The sequence below is a fragment of the Oncorhynchus kisutch genome, linkage group LG28 (genome assembly GCF_002021735.2).
Source record: "Oncorhynchus kisutch isolate 150728-3 linkage group LG28, Okis_V2, whole genome shotgun sequence".
NCBI classification, from domain to species: Eukaryota; Metazoa; Chordata; class Actinopteri; order Salmoniformes; family Salmonidae; genus Oncorhynchus; species Oncorhynchus kisutch.
The window spans coordinates 19,771,743-19,797,134 of record NC_034201.2 but is presented as its reverse complement, the minus strand read 5'-3'; the positions used below and the strand labels follow the sequence as shown (position 1 = coordinate 19,797,134).

The window sequence follows — 25,392 nt, the reverse complement described above, 5'->3', positions numbered from 1 at the left end:
GAATCAGGTTTTCCTCTAGGATTTTGCCTGTTCTTAGCTCTACTCTGTTTCTTTATACCCTAAAAAGACCTCCCCAGTCCTTGCCAATGAGAAGCATACCCATAACATGATGTAACCACCACCATGCTTGAAAATATTAAGAGTGGTACTCATGATATGTTGTGTGGGATTTTCCCCAAACATAACACTTTGTATTCAGGAAATTAAGTTAATTTCTTTGCCATGTTTTTTGCAGTTTTACTTTAGTGCCATATTGCAAACAGGATGCATGTTTTGGAATATTTTTATCCTGTACAGGCTTCCTTCTTTTCACTCTGTAGAACTAGTAACTTTACTGCACAACACTAGCCTGGATCCATCCTCCATTTTCTCTTATCACTGCCATGTAACTATTTTAAAGTCACCAATGGAATCCTTGAGCAATTTCCTTCCTCTCCGGCAACTGAGTTAGGAAGGACGCCTGTATCTTTATAGTGACAGGATGTGTATTGATACACCAGCCAAAGTGTAAATAATAATTTTACTATTCCCAAAGGGATATTCAATGTCTGTTTTTTTCTACCAATACTGTAGGTGCCCTTTGTGAGGAATTAGAAAACCTCCCTGGTCTTTGTGGTTGAATCTGTGTTTGAAATTCTCTGCTCAACCTTAAAGATAATTGTATGTGTGGGGTACAGAGAGTAAGTAGTCATTCAAAAATCATGTTAAACACTATTATTTCAGAGTCTATGCAAATTATGTGACTTGTTAAGCACATTTTTTACTCCTGAACCCATTTAGGCTTGCCATAACAAAAGGGGTTGAAAATGTATTGACTCAAGACATTTTAGCTTTTCATTTTTAATTCATTTCTAAACATTTCAAAAAAACATAATTCCATGTTGAATTGAATGTAAATTCAGGCTGTAAGACAACATTTTGGAAAAGTCAAGGGGCGTGAATACTTTCTGAAGGCACTGTAGCATCTGCTGAGAAAAGTTCTGCGGGAATCTTTATGGGAAATAAAAAAGCCAATGTAATATCGCTGCTAGAACAGGAACAAGCCTGCATCAATTCTAGAGATTATGGGGTGGAGGGATAGTCTTGTTCGACATTAGTCACTGTGACCAGCGGGACGGCACAAATGAGTTAGGTGCTCAGAGACAGAGAGACTTGCTGATGATGAGACAGAGGATAGTGGTGTTCATTTTTCAAAGGGAATGACTTGAACTACTTCCACTGTGACCTATTGATATGATTGGAAACGTGATGATCTTTAAAATACAATGGACTAACTTTGACCACTTTCCTCACATTTAGGGTGAAACTTTGAGTCTTTAAAAATTGTATGTACCAAATGCTAAATCTGCTGAAGCATAAAAAAAAATCATACCGCATCTTACGTGAACTAACTAAATAAGATCAACTGACAGACTTCCAATAGAACAGTGGTTCAGTTGTTGTATGATTGTGCATGATGTCAGGGCGAGGGTTGTCTCACCAGCAGGCACTCTCTGCGGTAGAGCCCTATGAGCTCATCGTCGTGACCTCGGTACAACCCTTTGACCAACAGCTCTCTGTTGTACTGGTATGAGTAGATCAGGTACATCAATGCCTCCACAAAGCTACAGAGAAACAGACACAGTCAGATACATTATAGTAGAATCAGGGTGGAACAAATTTAACCACAAGGGCTGCTTTTACACAGGCGGCCCAATTCTGTTTTCCACTAATTGGTCGTTTGACCAATCACATCAGATCTTTTCAGAGCTGATCAGATTGGTCAAAAAAGTTAAAAGGTCAGAATTGGGCTGGCTACCTGTGTAAATGCTGCAATAGAGGCAGGGGACATATAAAATCAGTTTTAGCTGTGTCTACAAGGGATAGTAGAGCTGGAACAGTCAGGCCTTTTTCATTAAGAAGATTTAAAACAGATGTATTGGAGGGAGAATTAACAGAAGAAATAACCAAGTACATGAACAACCATCTTGATCTATGCCAGACTGACTGAGCTCCAGATGTAAGGATGGGGGGGAAGGGACCTGCTGCCCTCTACAGGTGACTTTAGGAAGTTCCCATGCTTAACAAAGCTGCAATATCAGGTGCTTCTACTAATAATGCAATAATCTAGAGAGCATTTTAATCTACATTTTAAATGTTTTCTATACTGAAATGATTGGGCAATGTGAGTTCCCATTTGTTTGCAGTAGGATATGGAGGCCGGAAATGAAAGCTCTGGGTCGTGAAGAGAAGAACGTGACAACAGTCCAGTCAATTGGCAGTCTCACCTCTTCTTCTGGAACAGCTCCAAGCCAATCATCAGGAAGATTGTTGTCTCGCGGAAATTCCTGTAGTCCTGATGCCACATCTGTGAACATTGTAGGGAACAGAATTCATGAGAAAGAGCTTGAAAGGATTTTAAGGACGGATCTAACTGTTAGTACATAAAAGCTTAACAATTTTTTTTTTCATTGGATTATCCATAGCAGAGTTTATTGGGGTCAGTTACAATTTAAAGATTGTAATGATTTAAACCGTATACTTAAATGTAAATTACTTTGATACTAGTCATCGGTCAAAACATCCTAATAAGATGTTCCAGACAAAACATTGTAAATCTGTCAAAACCAGAGTGTTTCAGAATGCTGACCTCATACTCCTCCATGTTGATCTCCTCTGGCTTAATGAGGTCTAGTTTGGCACGTGCCACTTTCATAATGCTCTTACACCTGAGAGGGGAGGGGGAGGAGGAGAAAGGGAAAGCAAAAGGAAAGAGAAGAGAAAGGGTGAGACAGTGCTATTGGTATGGTGAATCATACTGGTGAGGAACTAGCTACTCCAGGAGACGAAACAGTACACATTGGTCCTGGGGCCACGACACACAGGCCCCATGAATGACTGCTTACTGCAGAGAAACACTACTACTAAACCACACACTCCTCTCCAGAGCTTCTGATTGAGGCCAGATGCAAGAAGGAAATCTTAATATAAACTGGGTAGTTTAACTCCTGGATGCTGGTATATCAGACTGTATATCACAGGTATGACAAAACATTTATTTTTACTGTTACGATTACGTTGGTAACCAGTTTATAATAGCAATGAGGCACCTCAGGTTTGTGGTATATGGCCAATATACCATGGCAGAAGTGATGTATCGTACATAAGAACAGCCCTAAGCATTGGTATATTCGACATATGCCACACCCCCTCTGGCTTTATTGCTTAATTATACCTGCTCAGAATAGAGGAAAATCTATTCACTGATGAAAGTGGGTCACAACTACCCTCTGCTGGTAAATTTGTGAAGTTCAGAGGTAATAAACTGGCGTTTTCTTTTTTGTTTTACCAAAAGAAAGATAGGACAGACTCATAATTCAAAAATTAAGCAAATAGGAGTTTAACCCATAAATAGAGTTTAACCCATAAATAGAGTTTAACCCATAAATAGAGTTTAACCCATAAATAGGGTTTAACCCATAAATAGAGTTTAACCCATAAATAGAGTTTAACCCATAAATAGGGTTTAACCCATAAATAGAGTTTAACCCATAAATAGAGTTTAACCCATAAATAGGGTTTAACCCATAAATACCGTTCGTTAAAGCCCAGGTTTCGGTCGGCAAACTGCATGAGGAGGGTTCTCTCCAGGATCTTCTTGGGGGCCTGGTTCTGGATGAAGTAGACGATGACGTGCTGCAGTCGGTAGTCACTCCCCGGGGCTGTGTCCTCCTGGGAAAACCTCAGCAGACGGGTGTACTCCACCTTAATGGCCTGACACACATAGATCAAGCATGGGGTGAATGGACTTTGATAGGCCAAACTAGCATTAGATCTTCAGAGTAGGCCTAGATTAGAACATTGATGAACATCTGCAGCAGCAGAAGACAAAACCATCGTCTCCACGTAAGAGTTGTCAAGATCATCATCATCCTCCTCATCCTTGTAAACAAAACTCAGAGTTGAATCAAGTTCTCTTTGTTCAAATGAACCTCATTGTCCATGTGACACCAAGTCCAATTTCTGTAGGATGCTTTTGATGAGAACAACTGACTCAAAAAGACAGAACTAGTGAAATGCTAGATAAAACAGGATGGGAGGATGGTTGTTGAGAGGCAGTAGAAGTACAGCATCACAGAAGGAGTGAATAAAGGTGTGAAAGAGAAATGAGAACGGAATGTACCTTGAAGAAGGCCGCTTCAGGCCCAAGCTTTTCAAACACAGTCCTTGCTTTGCCAATGGACATTATAATACCCTGCATGTTTGGAGTCATCATGGCCTGCAGTACCCAAGGAGTGGAAGCATGTTACAATAGTAGAAAGTAGATCCCCTTAAAATTTAACGAGCCCAGCAAACCCCCAAAATAATACCCTTTTCTGGTACAGCACTATGTGAGAACTACCATACATAAGTCAGCAGACAATGCATACAGTCAAAGGTTTGGACACACCTACTCATTCTTTTCTTATTTTTTTTTACTGTTTTCTACATTGTAGAATAATAGTGAAGACACCAAAACAGTGAAATAACACATATGGAATCATGTAGTAACCAAAACAAAGTGTTATTTTATATTTGAGAGATTCCTCAAAGTAGCCACCCTTTGCCTTGATGACAGCTTTGCACAATCTGCTCTCAACCAGCTTCATGAGGTAGTCACCTAAAATGCATTTCAATTGACAGATGTGCCTTGTTAAAAGTTAATTTGTGGAATTTCTATGCTTCTTAATTTGTTTGAGCCAATTAGTTGTGTTGTGACAAGGTAGGACTGATATACAGAAGATAGCACTATTTGGCAAAAGACCAAGAACAGCTCAAATTTCAAATACAATTACAACAGGTGTAGAGCTTACAGGGGGGGGGGGGGGGTTATCCGAATAGTCTGGGAAACCATTTGATTAAATGTTCAGTAGTCTTATGGCTTGGTGGTAGAAGCTGTTCAGAAGCCTCTTGGACCTAGACTTGGCGCTCTGGTACCATACGGTAGAAGAGACAACAGTATAGGACTTAGGTGGCTGGAGTCTGACAATTTTTAGGGCCTTCCTCTGACACAACCTGATATAGAAGTCCTGGATGGCAGGAAGCTTGGCCCCGGTGATGTACTGGGCCGTACGCACTACCCTCTGTAGTGCCTTGTGGTCGGAGGCCGAGCAGTTGCCATACCAGACAGTGATGCAGTCAGTCAGTGCTCTTGATGGTGCAGCTGTAAAATCTTTTGAGGATCTGAGGACCCATGCCAAATCTTTCCAGTCTCCTGAGGGGGAATAGGTTTTGCCGTGCCCTCTTCACAACTGTCTTGGTGTGTTTGGACCATGTTATTTTGTTGATGATGTAGACACCAAGGAACTTGAATCTCTCAACCTGCTCCACTGCAGCCCCGTCGATGAGAATGGGGGCGTGCTCGGTCCTCCTTTTCCTGTAGTCCACAATCTTCTACGTTGTCTTGATCACGTTGAAGGAGAAGTTGTTGTCGTCCTTGCGCCACACGGTCAGGTCTCTGACCTCCTCCTTATAGGCTGTCTCATCATTTTCGGAGACCCACCTTACCACTCGTGTCATCGGCAAACTTAATGGTGTTCGAGTCGTGCAAACAACGTTTCTCTTTGCCAAAGAAGCAAAGTGAAACAGTCCATCATTACTTTAAAACATGAAAGTCAGTCAATACGGAACATTTCAAGAACTTTGAAAGTTTCAAGTGCAGTCACAAAAACCATTAAGCGTTATGAAACTGGATCTCATAAGGACCGCCACAGGAATGGAAGACCCAGAGTTCAATAGAGTTAACTGCACCTCAGATTGCAGCCCAAATAAATGCTTCACAGAGTTCAAGTAACAGACACATCAACTCTTCAGAGGAGACTGTTTGAATCAGGCCTTCATGGTCAAATTACTGCAAAGAAACCACTACTAAAGGACACCAATAAGAAGAAGATTCTTGCTTGGGCCAAGAAATATGAGCAATGGAGTGGTGGAAATCTGTCCTTTGGTCTGATGAGTCCAAATTGGAGATTTTTGATTCCAACCGCTGTGTCTTTGTGAGACACAAAGTAGGTGAATAGATGATCTCCGCATGTGTGGTTCCCACCGTGAAGCATGGAGGAGGTGGTGTGATGGTTTGGGGGTGCGTTGCTGGTGACACTGTCTGATTTATTTATAATTCAAGGCACACTTAACCCGCATGGCTACCACAGCATTCTGCAGCGATAAGCCATCTGATCTGGATTGCACTTAGTGATACATTTGTTTTTCAACAGAACAAATGACCCAACACACCTCCAGACTGTATAAGGGCTATTTGACCAAGGAGAGTGATGGAGTTCTGCATCAGATTACCTGGCCTCAACCCAATTGAGATGGTTTGGAATGAGTTGGTCCACAGAGTGAAGGAAAAGCAGCCAACAAGTACTCAGCATATGTGGGAACTCCTTCAAGACAGTTGGGAAAAGCATTCCAGGTGAAGCTGGTTGAGAGAATGCCAAGATTGTGCAAAGCTGTCAAATGCAAAGGGTGGCTACTTAAACAAATCAAAATATATATTTTAACATTTTTTTGTTTACTACATGAATCCATGTCTGTTATTTCATAGTTTTGATGTCTCCACTATTATTCTACAATGTAGACAATAGTAAAAATAAAGAAAAACCCTTGAATGAGTAGGTGTGTCCAAACTTTTGACTGGTACTGTATGTTAGAGTCACTCTACTAATGTGAGGTACACACACAGCTCGCCATGTGAAGGACACAATGGATGATTTAAAATAAGTTTCCATGTGAATGACAGTCTCTGTGAAAGGCAGCCCTGTGAAGGTTGAGGTCCTTATGGTAAAGAGTCTCTACCGACAGCCCTATACAGTCCTAGCGTGGTATAGCAAGCAGACAGTCTTTGGTCTATTTAAGGGCATAGAAATTAAACATTGATTCTACTACAGCACTTTGACAACATTTTTCGCCAGACTCTCTTGAAAATGACAAACCAAGCAAAACCAACTAATTTATTGATAGGAGCAGTGAGACGATGCAGTTACATTAAGCTTGTATTTTTCCATCCCAAAGGGTTTTATATGATACCTATTTGTATGAACCAAAAAGGATGTTAGAAACAGTAAGATATAACCACGCAAATTACATTTAATATTTGCTCCTGAGATGCTGTTTATTTCTCAGTAGCAAAAATAAACACTCTAGGCAATTGAGTCACTGTTTAGGTGAAGTTTCTGTCCAAATATCTCTGTGTAGAGTAGAGTGCTTCTGTTGCAAGTAGTCTTGACAGGGATAGGCTTTTCACACTATCTTTTTATAGCTAGCCCAAGGCTAGTTTCATCATCTAGGATAGTACACTAGCTGTAGTCTACTATAGCACCCTATCTTGGTCTGCCAAGAGGTTTAGTTGAAAATGGCAACAGTGACTTGCCTTGAGCTGACCATGACTCTGGTTTGAAAACTGGTCTGAATTAAGATTTACTCAGGTGTGAAAAGCCTGTAGGAGAGCCAAGAGGAGAACATCACCAACAGGCAAGAGACTTTTTAGCACACCAAATAAGTCCGCTGAGTGAGAGGAGTGTTGAGCGCTACCTCATCACTTGTTACACCCCCCCCCCCGACGACAAAGCTTCCCACCTGGGGGATGGCCACCTCTACAATACGGTGGGCAGGGGGCTTATCCTTCACAGGGGGGTCAGACGGAGGCACAAGAGGGGTTTCAGGGTTCACCTTGATCTCAGGCTGTGGGGGAAGGCGTGGGGAGACACTCTCCCCACAGGACTGTGGAGAGAGCTAGAAAGAAAAAGGAGAAGAGAGGAGAAGAGAAGGGGAAAGAAAAGGGGAAAGAAAGAAGCATGGAGGGCGAAGTTAAACAGAAAGAGAAAAAAGGATGAAAATAACTTTACTGGGGTTGAGTGGTAGACCTACATGGTTCTTTGAAGTGAGCGTAGAAGGAGCAGTTGTATAGCGTGTGTGTGTAAGAGGTGGAGTATGTGTGTATGTGTTATGTGCTATATGGTCTTACTGCAGTAAGCAGTCCCTCAGGGCTCCTCTCCTCCTGCTGCTGCTCGGCTGCAGCTTTGGAGATGGCCCTCTCGGTGTCCTCCTGCAAGTGCCTGGAGTAGTCTGTGGGGGACGGCTGCTCCATGTACTCTGGGTCCTGCTGTGGAGCTGGAGGAACCACACACACAAACCAACATGAGATACACTACTACAGGCAAGCAAAATCTAGTCTGTCTAACATAATTTTTATACTGTTGTGCCGATCTGCACCACACCCAAACTATGCTAGTCTGGAAATAGTCTGGTTATTTTTACACTTCCATAAACTATGGTGGATGTGTAACCAGGCCAGCACCTAGTGATGTGCAGTTCGCAAATTATTGGTTCTTATTGAACAACTTTTTTTACTGACTGGTCAGTCATGATTCGTATTTTCAGGACTTTAGTTGTTCATTTGACCTGCTGGCCCCCATGAATACAGCAGGATTAATACGTGCTCCTCAGGCTGAGCAGCTCCGGAGACATGCTCCGACCAACTATCTATCATATGTGCGTGCATGAAAATATATCATGCTGCAGGCAGTATAGAGAAGAAAAAGACATCTAGTACAGGCGTAGCACAACCTCCCGCAGCCCACACCACCCGAAATGTTTATCTTTGGGGGGGTGTCCCCTTGGATGTCAGGCCTCAATAGATACTATAGTAACAAGTCAGAATTACAGGAAATTAGCTTTAAAATGTTATGATTTCTCTCGGCCTCAGGGCAAAATGTGTAGAATAGCAGGAAATTAGCTCAGGGATTCTCAGGAAGTCGGGACAATCCTTGCCCGGCAGGAAAGCTTAATTTTTATAGAATATTGTTTCGTTTTTTTTTTCATTAATTGAGCTTAAAAATGTACATTTAAGGGAAATATTTGTTTTGGATATTCTCAATACTATAAACGTCCATGCCGGCTCTATGCCTGGAAATGCCCTTGTCAGGAGCAAAGCATCCCAGTTTCCAAAACTCCCCCAAAATTTTTTACAATTAAAAAGGCTAAAAATGTATATTCATTTAACAATTATCATATGTAGTTTCTTGCAATAGCCCTCTGTTACTTTAAATATACTTCTCTCAAAACTTTGATTCCTAAAAGATGTGTTCTGTCAAATTTGTCTAAAATCCTAAATTAATCATAACGCAACAGAGGGAAAACTAAATTGCTACCGTGTGTAACAACTGAATGAAGATTTTTTATTTTATTTTAATTGGTCAACTCTGTAAAATAACAACTCCGTAAGATTTAAACTCTGTCAGAGTACTGAAAAATCTGATAGAATATTTGTTTTTATTGGGTATATTTGTTTTTATTGAGACAAAAATATGTTTGTTTTGAGTGTCGTCAACTCCATCACTGATTGCTAACCCCCTTCAGATAAATGTTTTTGTGAATATTCTGAAAAACATATTGTAATCACTGTGCTGTGCTAGACCTAAGGGACAATGTTTGCATTATAAATGTTTTATATTCTAACTAAATTAACCCTGGGCTATTAATATGTTAATAGTGAAATAAAATTGAGATTTGTATTATATATTTGAATAATCTAAACAATCAATAATTATAAAAATGAATGTCTTTTATGATGTCTGATGGAGTTGACATAAATCCAGTCATTTACATTTCCTGAAAAAATTATTAGGTTGCTCCTTTATATGGTGTGATAGGTGATACTTTGGTCTATTAAAATATATATTTCAAATTTGGTTAAAAATGCCCACACCATTAAACATTTATTTATAAAAAATAAAAAAAAGAGCTGAAAGACAGTAGCCAGAGCTTACCCATGTGGCACTATAATTTACAGTGCCTTCAGAAAGTATTAATACCCCTTGACATATTCCACAATGTGTTACAACCTGAATTCAAAATGGATTATTATACAATGTAGAAAATAGGAAAATAAAGAGTAGGCGAGTAGGTGTCCAAACTTGACTGATACTGTATAACTAAGCAATTTAGATCATTGATATATCGGTAGCTAGCTTACTGTAATGATAAACAGAGAGAACAAAGAATATAGCCATTTAATCATGTCCATGTCCAAATATTAATGATGTCTGGAGTCCGACACGGTTCCCTGTGGAATTATCATAACGGCAGAAGTCAGACAAAAGTCAACCCTCAACATGTCAATAGCTTGTATAGGCACGGTTGATTTATTATTTTATTTATTTAACTAGGCAAGTCAGTTAAGAACAAATGCTTATTTACAATGGTAAGCAGAGATGTGCTGCACCACTTAGATTTACTGATCCAGATTAACGTTTTTAAACTATGATTAGTGACATGTTACACCAATATGAGGTATTTCGTGAGTTGAAACGAAGTAGCTAGCCTACTTCACAAATGAGGCCAAAGTTGCTGTCACTTGGTGAAATAAGAACTATGTAGAGCTACTGAAACTCCATCGTGAAAAGTTGTCATGGTTGGCTGATTTGAAATAAAATCTGTTATTTGCAAGTACTAAACAGAAAACGAATTAATTAGCTAATGTTAGCTAGTTTATAAACCAAGCTTGCAAGCATAAAATAGAACTTATTATAGACATTGCAAAAACATGATTTATTATTTGTCCACTAGCCACCTGATCATGGCACGTCAAAGAAGAACATTTCTCCCCTTACGAAAAAAACCCTCCTGTCCGAGCTGATGGAGGAATTTAGTAACGTACAGGAGGGGAGGGAAAAAAGACAAACACGACTGTCAAAAAGAAAGAAGACACCTGGGCCATATTATGCGACAGATTCAACGGATCGACACGGATTGAAGAGAAGGGGGACCCAAATCGGATGAAGGAGTGCTGGAAAAAGCCAAAGCCAAAAAGGGTGTGGCAGAGGAGAGGAGAGGGGCTATTTCAGACCGGAGGGGGGCACCCATCCAGGGGAATTGATCCCATCACCCAGAAGATATGCGAGATAATTCCCCAGCAGTTTGCCTCTCTCCTTAACCCCTGATGATGATGCCGAACAACTCGACCCACCAATATTTAGTAAGCATAAGTAACTGGTAAATATCAATGCCTATAATGCATGTTAACACTACTTCACTACAATGTTACCGTTGTCAGGCCCGTTACAGCATGTTGCATAACATCATCATTCGTACCAAGGCTGGGCATATCATAAGCCCAGCCTTGTTGTACAAAATGGCACGTAAATAGCCTACTAATAATGAGTTCATTTTCTTTCTTTCCTTTAGTTGAGCTGACACCCTGTGTTGTAGAGAAACAGCAGTGCCTGGATCTTGCACCAGCAAGAAAAACACCAGACAAACGCCCCATAACTGACATGAACCAAGCTCATATTGATGTTTTGGAGCTGGAGAGAGAAATCTACTGCAGATTGAGGTCCTGAATTTACCAAAAGAGCTAATACAAATAGGAATGTGTGTAGTCTGTTGTCCCTAGTACACCCGGGAATCTAGCTCTCCAGTAAAATCCAGTTGGTGTTTCCTCTGTAGGGTTGAACCTCATGTACTGATTCTTCAGACCGGCAATAGCACTGGACACTGACTACAATCCTGCCGACGGTTGACTTGTGGAGTCCCCATCCAAAAAAAGATCACCATCTGGAAACATCTCGTTGTATAGAACTGTAGGGCCACCAGAAGCTGAAGTAGTGGGGGTACAGCCTCGTTCCTATCACTCCAATGCTTAACGGTTGGTCCACTCTTTCTTTCCAGTTGCATTACAGAGTCGTTGAAGAAGCGGTATCTCCTTGAAAACTCATCGTTATCATAAAACTCATCCAGTCTCAAATTATTCTCTGAGGAATTCTGTTGTTCTGGTCTCTCCACAGTAGATATGCTGCCATTTTATAAGTTAAACCATCTCAAGAGGCAGTTCAGAATTATTTTTTTTAAAGGAGGGAGGAGCACTGGGGCTAGTTGCATAGAAGGGGTGGGAGATGAGGAAATGTTGGACGGGCAAGGAGGCATGGCTGAGTCAAATCGGAATCCTGACTTAATGAAGTGGTGATTAAAGAGCGCAGCCATGTGCTTCTTGTCAGTAACAACCACATCATCAACATTAGGGGACATGGGCAGCTGTGGTGAGGAGGGTTTATTCTCTAGGTCTTTAACCTTTTTCCAGAACTTCTTGGGGTTAGACCCACAGAGAGAGAACTGCTCCTTAAAGAAACTAACTTTGTTTGGCCTTCCGGATTGCCTGAGCGCACTTATTTCTAATTGATCTGAACGAGGCAGCCCTCCAGTATGCGTGTACCGAGCCTTTCGCCAAATGGAATTCTTGAGGTGGAGTAACTGCTAGATCACGGTCGAACCAGGGGCTGAACCTGTTTATAATTCTCATTTTCTTTATTGGGGACGTGTGTGTTAACAATACAAAAAAAGAAGGTCCAAGCGTATTCGACAGAGGGGATCATGCTGATTCTATACCAACTTACAAAAGAAAGGTCATGAAGGAGGGCTTGCTCATTAAAATGCAGTTAGTTTTCCGAAATTTGCAGTCTACAAAAAAACAGTTGGCGCAGATCTATCATTCAGGCCATGTGCTTGCATTCATGATGAGATACGATTGTTAGCTAGATAGTTAGAACGTTTGTGACTAAAACCAGAGGCAAGTGTATTTTCCTGCATGAACATTCAGTCCCCAGCGCATGCCATTTGCAGTTGAAATATATAGCCAATACATTTTGTACTGCATAAAAAAGTCATTTAGATTATGGATTCAGTAAGAAAACATGTTCATAATAAACAGCTAGCAAGTGCTTGCCATAAAGTGTTTCTTTACATGACCTTTGACTGTTGAAAAGCACTATATTGAATCTACTCAATACAAGTGCTGACATCTAGTGGTGTCTTTGCAAACTGCATGCTACTACATTTCCCTGCAGAGTTTGTGAAACGTACAGTTTCATATTTACTGTGAGCTAAAGTTTAATTAATTCAGCCCTTCTGGTTTATTAGTGTGCTTGTGGTGTTTCAGCACAAACACTTCTGCATATTTATCCACTGCCATAGATATAGAAATCTTTAAAGCTGCAATATGTCACATTTTGGGCGACCAACCAAATTCACATAGAAATGTGAGTTATAGATCTGTCACTTATTGAAAGCAACTCTGCTTCCACAGCTGAAGTATTTTAGCGTTTTTTTTTACATTCGGTTTTGTACACCAACTACAAACAAATGAAAACGCAATATTTTTGGTTATGGAAAATATATTTCAAAGCGGTTTAGATGGTACAATGATTCTCTACACTTTACTTGCTTGGTCACAAACTGAAATTAGGCGAACTATTAGAATTTTAGCAACCAGGAAATGGCGGAGTGATTTGTGTATTGTGCATCTTTAAGTTGTACCTAAGAAGGTAAACTGGGTTTTGTATATACTTTCTTATTTATAGAGGATAAAGTTGCTTTTTGGTGGTTATAATGTAAACCACCAATAAAATGTTAATTCATGTTGTATAAAATAATTATCATTTTAATATTTAGTTAATAGCTCAATTTGGAGCACAACATATTGGTAATCGGTGACTGTTGTCTCCCTAAAATTGGTATCGGACCCAAAAATCCTATATTAGTCGGTTCCTACGTAGAAACCGGATTCTATTGAGTTTTTAGTTCATTGTTTGCTGGTAGGGGGGTCCTGCGTGCTCAGAGCATTACGGAATCAAATGAACAAAAGGAGTCGAAGGATTCGTTCTTTTGACAAAGAGTTGAAAAGATCTGAGTTAGTAAAAAGAGCCGACCTTCCCTTCACTAGTCAGCACCGCTCAGCTCAGAAGTGTATAAATGGAATATGTGACCATGCCTTGACGCTCACCTGAGTTGTCTGGTGTACTGGGCTCTGTACTCATAGGCTGAGAGGACGTTGTTGTTGGTGTTGGTTCTGCTACTACAGCGGTTGCGGCGGTGGCCACAGCCAGGGCCAGCTTCTCTTGCTGGGCCTTGCGTGTCTGCAGTGTGTTCCACTCCTCCATCTCCTTGTCAAACAGGCCGTTGTCCTCCTTCACGTAGGCCTTCAGGTCTGGGGGGAGCTTATCCAGACCACTCAGCATCTGGCCCGTCTCCTTATTAAACTCCTCTGCACACACAACCAGACAAACAGATAGTCAATATGGGAATTTATAAACTGGGTGGTTCGAGCACTGAATGCTGATTGGCTGACAGGTATGACAAAATATTTATTTTTACTGCTCTAATTACATTGGTAACCAGTTTATAATAGTGGTTTGCGGTATATGAACATCCTGTCCAAGTTGCAGCACAAACAGAGCCTAACAATAACTAACTACCTTGCACATGGCATGTCCTCATCATATACTCTGAGGACAGTGGTCATAGTTAATGATGATCACAAGAAAGAAGAAAACAAAGCTGAAGTACACCACAAGAAAAGCAAGGTCAAAATAAAGATATGGGATAATGCTGATTGAGGAGCAGAAGAAGCAGTATCTACCTTCTATGAGGAAGGGTTTCTTGTCGTTGATGTACATGAGGCAGTAGGCGCTGGCGTTGCGATAGCCTCCGAACGAGTCCCTGACCAGCTCCTCCCAGGAGGACTTGGTGACTGAGATATCGTTGTACTTCATCCAGCACCGCTGGTGGGGGTCATAGATGTAGGCCCAGTAGTGTCCAGCATTGGCCTGGCCCTCATGCACCAACACCGCATGCAGCCGGTACGGAACCTGGGAGACAGCAGGAGACAATGAGTGACCATCCGGAGTGAACACTGGTCATGGAAAAATGTGAGCGTTCTCAAATCAAGATAATAGTGCATCATTCATTTGGTATTTTTGTATTACAGCAAATGACAATGTATGGTATTTGTGTGAAGGTGTATTGTCAGGTTTAGGAAGGGCACATTTTACCTGCATCATGGACTTGTCAGAGTACATAAGCTCAATGGTCCTGTGGATTCTGGATATACTGCCCTGAAGATCTGGAGAAGACAAATCAACCCATCTCTAGAATTCATACATTTTTGTGCTTGAGATCATAAGAGACAGAGGTATAATACAGCATATTGGGTTTACAAGGCTGGATGAGGTCAGAGGTGACATACAGTACCAGTCAAAGGTTTGGACAAACCCCATTCAAAGGGTTCTCTTTATTTCTTTACTATTTTCAAATTTGTAGAATAATAGTGAATACATCAAAATGATGAAATAACACATATGGAATCATGTAGTATCCAAAAACATATCTTCTAATCTTCCTCACATTCTTGGCATTCTCTCAATCAGCTTCATGAGGTAGTCCCCTGAAATGGTGCGTCTTGTTAAATTTGTGGAATTTCTTTCCTTCTTAAATGTGTTTGAACCAATCAGTTGTGTTGTGACAAGGTAGGGGTGGTATACAGAAGATAGCTCTATTTAGATCAAGTGCATAGTAAGAGAAAAGACAGTCCATCATTACTTTACGACATGAGGCAATTAACTTCACCTCAGATTGCAGCCGAAATAAAAGCTTCACAGAGTTCAAGTAACAGACACATCTCAACATCAACTCTTCAGAGGAGACTGAGTGAATCAGGCTTTCATGGTTGAATTGCTGCAAAGAAACCATTACTAAAGGACATCAATAAGAATGTCAAGAAACATGAGCAATGGACATTAGACCGGTGGAAATCTGTCCTTTGATCTGATGAGTCCAAATTTGAGATTTTTGGTTCCAGCCGCTGTGTCTTTGTGAGAAGCAGGGTAGGTGATCTCCGCATGTGTGGTTCCCACCGTAAAGCATGGAGGTGGTGGTGTGATGGTGCTTTGCTGGTGACACGGTCAGTGATTTATTTAGAATTCAAGGCACACTTAACCAGCATGGCTACCACAGCATTCTGCAGCGATATGCCATCCCATCTGGTTTGAGCTTAGTGGGAGTATCATTTGTTTTACAACAGGAAAATGACCCAAAACAGAGAATGCCAAGTGTGCAAAGCTGTCATCAAGGCAAATGGTGGCTCCTTTGAAGAATTTCAAATATTAAATATATTTTGATTTTTAACACTTTTTTGGTTACTACATGATTCCATGTGATATTTCATAGTTTTGATGTCTTCACTATTATTCTACAATGTAGAAAATAATAAAAATAAAGAAAAATCCCTGAATGAGTAGGTTGTCTCCAAACGTTTGACTGGTACTGTACGTACCGCGGGTATCATTCTCCACCTCACTCCTCCAGCGGTGCAGGCAGCCCTCCAGCACCCGGAGCTCCTCCTCAGTGATGTGACGTGGGGCCGGGTGCATGGGCAGGTCAGGGGGCAGTCGGGACTGGGTGAAGGGCTTGTGGATAGGCACTCTCTGCTGGGTGGAGGGGGCCGGGGTGAGAGCCAGGGCGAGGGCCAAACCCTCTGGAGGGATAGAGGGACCCTGTTCGGCTGTGCTGTAATGTCGGGCGAGTGTGCATAAGTCAAAACCACAACTCAATACTTCTGAACCACACTAAGTCAACAGCTTAATCAGACAGATTATCTGACAAAAGCAAAGTCAGAAACATGCACACTTAAATCCTGACTCAGGGAGACAGTGTGTGGCATGCTCTGTGTTTCATGACTTGCCTTAAAGCAGGCAGCAGTTGCCCTGTTGTGCCACCAGGGGGTGCTGATGTATCAATGTCCCCCACAGGAGAGGTGCAGACTGGCTTACTGGAAGTAAACTCCATGGCGTACTGCAGGACATCTGCCAGAGGAAACCTCTTGGGGCCGGAGCCATAGCTCAGATACCTTGGGGACACAGAGAGAGAGTAGAACAGAGAGAGGATGACAAACCGTACTGAGAATGAGAATGCATCTTTCAGGTAAAGAGTAAAAGAAAAGCAAGATGCTTGGTTAGAAGCACAACACATATGGTATCTATGAACACCATCCCTTTGATAGTTGATCAACCTACGATAGTAAACAGAGGTGTGTGTGTGTAGCAGCCCAGCCCACCTCTCCAGACGCTGTTGGAGTAGAGTCAGGTGCTCTTTCAGTCTCCTGATCTCTTCCCGTTTAATCCTGGTGATCTCTCGGTTCCTGTCCATATACCTGACAAAACAACAGAAATCATATAAGTTCCATGGAAAACTATGGGCCTGTATCCCAGATTAAAGGACCACAACCCATGCTCAATGTAAAATCTCAATATAATGTTTATTTTCTTTTTTCAAGACCCTTAATTTGAAAGGGGCCTAGGAAACCCAAAATAATGTTATTTAGGCTATGTGATGTGAATAACAGTTCATCTTAGCTGCTTACTCCTGTTGAATTGATACATTTTCCCTTAGGTACAGCTGGACTGGTAGGTGTGTTGGAGGTTTCCTTACCTGTCCATGTACAGCATGGAGGGGAACTCCAGCTTGCTGTGGATCTTCTCAGGTCGACCCAAAGCTTGGTTGAACTCAAATCTTGACAGTTCAAAGGTCAAGACAGGAGGGAGTTCGGTAAACCAGTGCTGAAAGGAATTCCAAAATGTTTCTATTGGGTCATATGAGTCATGCGGTATCCATAAACATTTTTAATTGGGCACTAAGGAATCAGTAGTCTTGAACAGCGCATTTTGAAAGCATTCCTACATGACTCATGCCTGTTCCACTAATATTGTTGTGCCTTTAGTAGTGCTGAGTGACAAACCGAAATGTTATTTTTTGTATTTTAAACAACTAATTGACCAATGTCGGTTCAATTTTGAGTTTCATTTCATCCCGTTTCTTTCTGTGAGCTCAATGCACACATTGCGCAATTTCCCTAGAGATAAATCTGATTAAGATCAGGGTTGGGTTATAAAAAAAAAATCTGAAACTTTGAACATCCCACGGACCACCATTACAAAATTGAAAGAATATGGCACCACAACAAACCTGCCAAGAGAGGGCCGTCCACCAAAACTCACAGACCAGACAAGGAAGGCATTAATCAGAGAGGCAACAAAGAGACCAAAGATAACCCTGAAGGAGCTGCAAAGTTCCACAGCGGAGATTGGAGTATCTGTCCATAGGACCACCTCCGGCCGAACACTCCACAGAGCTGGGCTTTACGGAAGAGTGTCCAGAAAAAGCCATTGCTTAAAGAAACAAATTGGTGTTCACCAAAAGGCATGTGTGAGACTCCCCAAACATATGGAAGAAGGTACTCTGGTCAGATGAGACTAAAATGTAGCTTTTTGGCCATCAAGGAAAAGGCTGTCTGGTGCAAACCCAACACCTTCCATCACCCCGAGAACACCATCCCATGTTTTTCCATCGGCAGGGACTGGGAAACTGGTCAGAATTGAAGGAATGATGGATGGTGCTAAATACTGGGAAATTCTTGAGGAAAACCTGTTTCAGTCTTCCAGAGATTTGAGACTGGGACGAAGGTTCAACTTCCAGCAGGACAATGACCCTAAGCATACTGCTGAAGTAACACTCGAGTGGTTTAAGGGAAACATTTAAATGTCTTGGAATGGCCTAGTCAAAGCCAAGACCTCAATCCAATTGAGAATCTGTGGTATGACTTAAAGATTTCTGTACACCAGCGGAACCCATCCAACTTGAAGGAGCTGGAGCAGTTTAACCTTGAAGAATGGGCAAAAATCCCAGTGGCAAGATGTGCCAAGCTTATAGAGACATACTCCAAGAGACTTGCAGCTGTAATTGCTGCAAAAGGTGGATTTACAAAGTATTGACTTTGGGAGGGTGAATAATTATGCACACTCAAGTTCTGTTTTTTTGTCTTATTTGTTTCACAATAAAAACATATTTTGCCTCTTAAAAGTGGTAGTCATGTTGTGTAAATCAAACGATACAAACCCCCCAAAAATCCATTTTAATTCCAGGTTGTAAGGTAACAAAATAGGACAAATGCCAAAGGGGTGAATACTTTTGCAAGCTACTGTAGTAAAGAGCTGTACTTTCCAACAGGCCAATATTCAACATGTTTTCTGCGCTAAACTATGCTCATTAAGTATAATGACCATAATCCTTTGCGAGCCTACTTGTCCGTTCTGTGTTTCTTTTACGCCTGCTATGTTAGGCTACTGTGGGGTTGAGGTTAGAGCTCTGTGCACGCCAGTCAAGTTCTTCCACACCGATCTCAACAAACCATTTTTGTACGGACCTCACTTTGTGCACAGGGGCATTGTCATACTGACACAGGAAAGGTCCTTCCCCAAACTATTGGAACAAAGTTGGAAGCACAGAATCATCTAGAATGTCCATGTCCACCAAACTTTACAGTTGACACTATGCGTTGGGGCAGGTAGTCAGTCAGTCCCCCACATCTCCTGAATTATTCAAGCACCATCTATTTTTAAGTAGGCCTAGATGGGCTGTTTTACTGGTAACATTTGGTTGTCGAACAGAAATGTAATGGTACTCCCAGTATAATTTTGTTGCCTGTACATTTTGTATGTGTCTAACTATAGGTTTGGAACATGTTTTGGAGTTTCATTATCCCTATTACACATGTATTACAGTTAAAACTCCAGTGTTAGTTGTTTTTTAATGAGCAGCAGCACTGACCTCCTGTCCAGACCTGGCAGAGTTCTCTGCTGATGAGTGCAGGGACTCGATCTCCCCCTCAATCATGGCCGCCTCCAGACACTCATGCAGGTCCTTAAAGCCGTTCACCTGCAGGGGGTACTGCCCAAACATCTCAGTGTTCTCAAACTTCTTTCCTGTGGGGAAAGGGAGCAGCAGCACAGAAACGTAAACAACAGGTTGAGTTCAGCATCAGTCATCATAGCCATGCCTGAGTTCAAATAGGATTTGTTTGATTGAGCCTATTCGGTATGCCAGATGGGCAGGGTTTATACTTTCTGGGGCTTTACCATTGGTTCCATTGCACCAAGCAAGTTCAATAAAAGGCAGAAAACAAATACTTGATCAAGATCACATCCACTAACTGACTGTAAATACAGCTCAGCTTGCTCCCCTGCAGAGCCTTAAGACTGCTGCATGCTTCAGTTCGGCTGGCGCCTAGCCAAACTCGGCTAGGCGAACCGAACGAGTGTGCTCGCATACCTTTGACCATACCTGCGGCAATAGTACCGTTCGGCCATCTTGAGGCGCCATAGCCAGTATACACCTCCTCAAAATAGCCCGAATTAATCTAAGATAACTCAAGAAATACATTTTTACTTTTTGGCTGAGGAGATCTTAGTTTTACATCTAAGAGCATTTCTCAAGTAAAAAAATATGCAAAAAGAAGAGTCGTCTCATAGCTGAATGATAAATACTACATTGAAGATTCCTTACTGCTGACCAATCACCAATGAAGGGGCTTAGACTTCAGCTTCCGAACTTCAGCTTGCCTCGAGAGAAAAATGTTGTGTGCAAGAACAGCCGGACAAAAACGTCTCAAAATGTCATCATAATATACGCACAAACTGTTCCGGATGGGAAGCATGCGGATACCTTTAGCCAACCCACTGCACTGACTACAGCAGCGGAGTACGGACTGACAACAACAACAACAAACAGAACCCAGAGAGGGGAAGTTAGCGGACATGCAAATGTAGCATTAAGGTCATTTAAGGATGAGAGGAGCAAAAGCTGCCTTGCTGGCCCAGCTTTGTGTCTGGTGGCCCTGGACCAGTATTGTCATGCATAATAAGCTAAATTCCAATCAGACGTCAAGGTCCTCAAGGATCAATGCTCTGCAGCCCTGTGCTTTTACATGCGCCACATCTCATTAAAACAAGGTCACCTTTAATTATCGGGGGCAAGGACTCTCCCTCTCCTTGCTGCTGCTTCGAAGCAGGAAACTGACAGCTGAGACTTAACGTCACCTCTCCTCCTACCCAGGGATGTTCTAACATGCTTGCTTCCCTCTCTTACCTTCGAGAACACCAACAGCCAGGAACCGGCCATAGAACAGCTCCACCATCGGGTTCTTTGGCTTCTCACCCTCTCTGGGAACGGAGAGAGATCAGAGCCAAAACACACACACTCATTAGGGTGAGTCACAGTGTGCGACATACACAATGGGTGGAAGAGGACTTTGTCCTCTAAGCCATGTGAATAATGCTCCAAGCTTCTTTTTTCAATGGACTTTCATAAAATGCTTACTAAATTCACTACGATGCATGTTCTGTATGAAAACGCAGAAGGCATGATGTGTCCAGTCTCCTAAGGGGATGAATTACACAGTGTGTGTGTGTGTGTGTTGACGTTAGCATGGTGTGTTGTCGTACCGGTCCTCCTCTGCCTTCATCTGGAAGGCATCCTCCAGCCAGTCCAGCAGCTTGTGTGTGAACTCACTCACATCCTGCTGTTCAGGCAACACACAGCGAAACAGACCAATTAGATCAATACTTACAGGCAGCACACAGAGAAACAGACCAATTAGAACACTGCCTTCACTGTTGAACAGAAGGCCCAGATCTCAGATGTACAGAACATAACCTCCTTTTCATGTTTTAAACCTTGGTTAAGTGGGCTTACACTGAGGGACTTGGTAATTGTTGAGGTAGATTTGTATACACCAGAGTCAAGGACCAGAGGGTGCCTTACAGACGTCAGTTGTGCCCTCTAATTGGGGTCAACGCTTCTCTAACCTCAGGCACACAAAGTGACCAGAGAAGAGTGGACTACGGACATGACTGATGAACAGAAATATAAGCTCAGCATTATCAGGTTTTCGGGGGGCGGAAGCCGAATGTTCTACGGCTTATTAGCGTACACCTAATATGTTCCCCCTGTTGTGGATGGTCATTATATATTAAGCTTGAACCAAAAGATTACATGTAACAAAAATGAAATAATAATGTTGATGCTAATATGATGTACAATATTCCATTATGTTTCTATATGATAACAGAGTAATATATTTAATATGCCATATACAATTTTCTTAACAGTTTCACTAATTCATTTAAATTAACTTAATCATTATGACACACCCCTCATTACTGTCATTGGTTACACTAATTGCACTGTGTCTACATAACCTGGTTCAAGTATTCATGACATTACCCTGAGGAAGGCAGTGATGCCGAAACATTGGTAAATACCCATTACATTTCTTGGAGATTATTCTTGGAGTGTACGACATTCTTTATTTTGATAGTTAATAGTTTATTCGTCGTAAGTCAGCACCTCCACACAAAGTATTGTGTGGAGCTCATGTTTTTTTTAAATGGTCTACAATTCGTCATATTAACATTACATTACAGCATATTAGCATACAGGAGCTGATCCCCATCCGATATCTACAGTGGGTTGCAAAACTATTCACCCCCCTTAGCATTTTTCCTATTTTGTTGCCTTTACAACCTGGAATAAAAATATATGTATCATTTGATTTACACAATATGCCTACCACATTTAAGAGGCAAAATCTTTTTGGGGGTGAAACAAACAAGAAATAAGACAACAAAAAAACATGCACAACTATTCACCCCCCAAAAGCCAATAATTTGTGGAGCCACCTTTTGCAGCAATTACAGCTGCAAGTCTCTTGGAGTATGTCTCTATAAGCTTGGCACATCTAGCAACTGGGATTTTTGGCCATTCTTCAAGGCAAAACTGCTCCAGCTCCTTCAAGTTGGATGGTTCCGCTGGTGTACAGAAATCTTTAAGTCATAGCACAGATTCTCAATTGGATTGAGGTCTGGGCTTTGACCAGAGCACCTTCTTCCATGTGTTTGTGGAGTCTCCCACATGCCTTTTGGCCAACACCAAAAGTGTTTGCTTATTTCTTTCTTTAAGCAATGGCTTTTTTCTGGACATTCTTAGTCATAGCGCACACACACTGAGATCATGTAAAACTTCTTTTTTTTAAGTCCACCTGTGTGCCATCTAACTAATTATGTGACTTCTGAGGGTAATTGGTTGCACCAGATCTTATTTAGGGGTTTCATAGCAAAGGGGGTGAATACATATGCACGCACTACTTTTCAGTTTTTTAAAATAAGTAAATATTTTAATTTCACTTCACCAATTTGGACTATTTTGTGCATGTCTATTACATGGAATCCAAATAAAAATCTATTTAAATTTACAGGTTGTAATGCAACAAAATAGGAAAAATGCCAAGGGGGATGAATACTTTTGTAAGGCATTGTATATTTGTAGCAGAGTTCAGCGGAGTAGCGCAAGAGGCGGGCCCAATGGCTGTTGCACAAGGAGGAGGAGCAGTGGACCATCCACCTGGCTCAGGTCGGGACTGATCAACCCTTCAGAAGGTGTCATGAGAAGCACCAAAACATCTGATGAAGGGACTGAAAGAAAACACTGAAGGACCCCTAATTACACTTCACATTTAGCAGATGCTCTTATTCAGAACAAAGATGCATTCATCTTCAGATATCTAGGTGGAACAACCACATATCACAGATGTAGTCCAATTTCTCCTCAATAAAGACATGATGAGCAAAGTCAGTGCTAGAGGAAGTCACTGCTAGGTTTTGGGGGATAAGAAACTCTTCAGAGGTAGGGTGTCATATATTCGGTAGAAGGGCAGGAACTCTGCTGTCCTAGAATCAGGGGGAAGCTGGTTCCACCATTGGGGTGCCAGGACATGGGTGGAACAGCCAAGAGAGCAGAGTTGGCAGAACGGACTGCTCTGGTTAGGATGTAGGGTTTGAGCAGAGCCTGAAGGTAGGGAGGGACAGTTCCCCTTGCTGCTCCGTAGACAAGCACCGTGGTATCGTAGTGCAGGGATCCCAAACTTTAGAATTCATTTCCACTGTACTGTTGCTTACAATTTTTGGGGGTGAAGGCCAGACGACTGTAAAGCCCATTGTGACATCAGTTGATGTAAAAAGGGCTTTACAAATACCTTTGATGAAAAGGTTGATTGGTTTATCATAGCAGATTTTACAGAGTGATAGCTAGGATGTTTACCTGCTGAGACTCGCTGGACTTGAAGGCGTCCTTGAGGATCTCCACGGCACACGACGGGTCCACGTACTTCCTCTTAGAACCCACCATGAGGGAGAACAAGTTCCTAAGCTCCTGCATGAAGGGTAGGTTTCTGTGCTCCTATGGAACGACAACCAGACACACAGAGGGACGTTAGTTAACATGATAACCTGCCTTCTAGAGGAAGGGAATACGGGTTTCCAAATCATAGTCATATTTCAGGGTTTTATTGTCAACCATCTTTCAGACCATGGAGACTGAATTAAGAACACTATTATACCCATTATAATCTTTTCAAATTCAGGACTTTATGATGGTGTGCCCATCAAAATATGAAAGATGAGTATTTCCCCAGTTTATGCAAGGGAATGTGCTTTTCTATTGGAGCCTAGTGATGCTGAGCTGACCCAGTAAATCTGTGAGCTGGAGCTGGCGTGAGATGTGACAAGCAGAGGGAGTCCTCCACTGCTCTACATACAGCAGGACACTGACTGGCTACACCACAACTACTACCAATGAATGAACGAGTTCTAATTACATTATGGTACAGGTTGAGAGCACAGAGTACTCATTGCTCAAGCCCATACGTGTGACAAAAAAAAGGGACACTTATGTGACACTGGCAAAGGAATAGCCTTGCTTTGAAGACGAGCCTCGTTGACAAACAGATCAATTAAAATAAACCCTTGGATAAGTGCTCTCACTTTGAGCGCAAGGGTCACGGCTATTGACGACAGATTAGAGCCTAAGCCCTAGAAGAGTCCCTCCTCCGTTGGTTCTGGATATTAGTCAGTGGGACTAGAGACTAAAACCCCAAAATGACTGCCGCTATATGGCAACAGCAGCAGGGGCGTAGCCCAGATTAGCAGATGTGCGCTAACCATTGATCCTTAGGAGGGCTCCATGGGAAGCGGTTGGGAGAAAGGTGCTGTGCAGACAGCAAGATTTCAGTTGCAGCAACGGACCAAGAAGAGACTGTAGCTGCTGCAGAAAGACAGGGAGGAGAGGCTGAGCTGAGCTGGTGTGAGTCACGGGTCATTGTCAATGTCGGGTGTGTCAGAGAGGGAACCACTAGGGCTGCAGTGTGCTTCATCAAATCCTCTTCCTCCACCCTCCCTGTGGCTAGGTCTAGAGGTAGTGAATCAACTGGGCAGTCAGGGGGTAGTGTGAACCAATGGAACCTGAGGCAAGAGCAGATCACACTGTAACCAAATAGAGCTGTTGCTTGGTGACGGCACTGGGTCAGGTCCTCAGAGGCTAACAGGAAGGACAGCTGTCCATAACCGGACCTTTCCCTGGCTGTCGCCTAGAAAAGGTTTAACCTGTGTTCCAGTGCCACTATCTCTGGAATGTATTGGTCAGGGGGATTTGGGCCTAAGCCTCCTAGCTGAGTGCTGATATGGATTGTTTGGATGGGTGGTGGTGGTTCACCTTCTGGTTGCGAGGCAGGTCCTGGACTCTGGCAGGAGGGGAGTAGTGTAGCACCAGCCTCTGGAACTCCAGCAGGTTGAACAGAGACTGGAAACAAGGAGACAGAAAGAGAAGCGAGTCCGTTTTACGGAGTGACATTCATTTAGCTTCAACCTGCATTAAACA

General features: G+C 42.2%; 1 protein-coding gene across 5 annotated transcripts in view; it reads right to left on the bottom strand.

Annotated features, from left to right (window-relative positions):
• The window catches only part of LOC109872437 (ubiquitin carboxyl-terminal hydrolase 25), a 52,300-nt gene that overhangs the window by 7,433 nt on the left and 19,475 nt on the right, over positions 1-25,392 (bottom strand). Inside the window, exons 6-24 of one of the 5 annotated variants that reach the window (XM_020463640.2) lie at positions 25,228-25,314; positions 23,779-23,916; positions 21,126-21,202; positions 20,770-20,843; positions 19,453-19,607; positions 17,278-17,405; positions 16,904-16,999; positions 16,532-16,696; positions 16,124-16,356; positions 14,844-14,914; positions 14,432-14,660; positions 13,796-14,056; positions 7,985-8,130; positions 7,597-7,752; positions 4,163-4,258; positions 3,575-3,753; positions 2,630-2,708; positions 2,268-2,347; positions 1,481-1,604 (exon numbers count right to left, since the gene is read on the bottom strand). In XM_020463640.2, coding sequence (XP_020319229.1) covers positions 1,481-1,604; positions 2,268-2,347; positions 2,630-2,708; positions 3,575-3,753; positions 4,163-4,258; positions 7,597-7,752; positions 7,985-8,130; positions 13,796-14,056; positions 14,432-14,660; positions 14,844-14,914; positions 16,124-16,356; positions 16,532-16,696; positions 16,904-16,999; positions 17,278-17,405; positions 19,453-19,607; positions 20,770-20,843; positions 21,126-21,202; positions 23,779-23,916; positions 25,228-25,314 — 2,574 coding nt within the window. The remainder of the gene's footprint in view (positions 1-1,480; positions 1,605-2,267; positions 2,348-2,629; positions 2,709-3,574; positions 3,754-4,162; positions 4,259-7,596; positions 7,753-7,984; positions 8,131-13,795; positions 14,057-14,431; positions 14,661-14,843; positions 14,915-16,123; positions 16,357-16,531; positions 16,697-16,903; positions 17,000-17,277; positions 17,406-19,452; positions 19,608-20,769; positions 20,844-21,125; positions 21,203-23,778; positions 23,917-25,227; positions 25,315-25,392) is intronic. The other 4 variants (XM_020463641.2, XM_031808150.1, XM_031808151.1 and 1 more) reach the window with 4 other exon arrangements.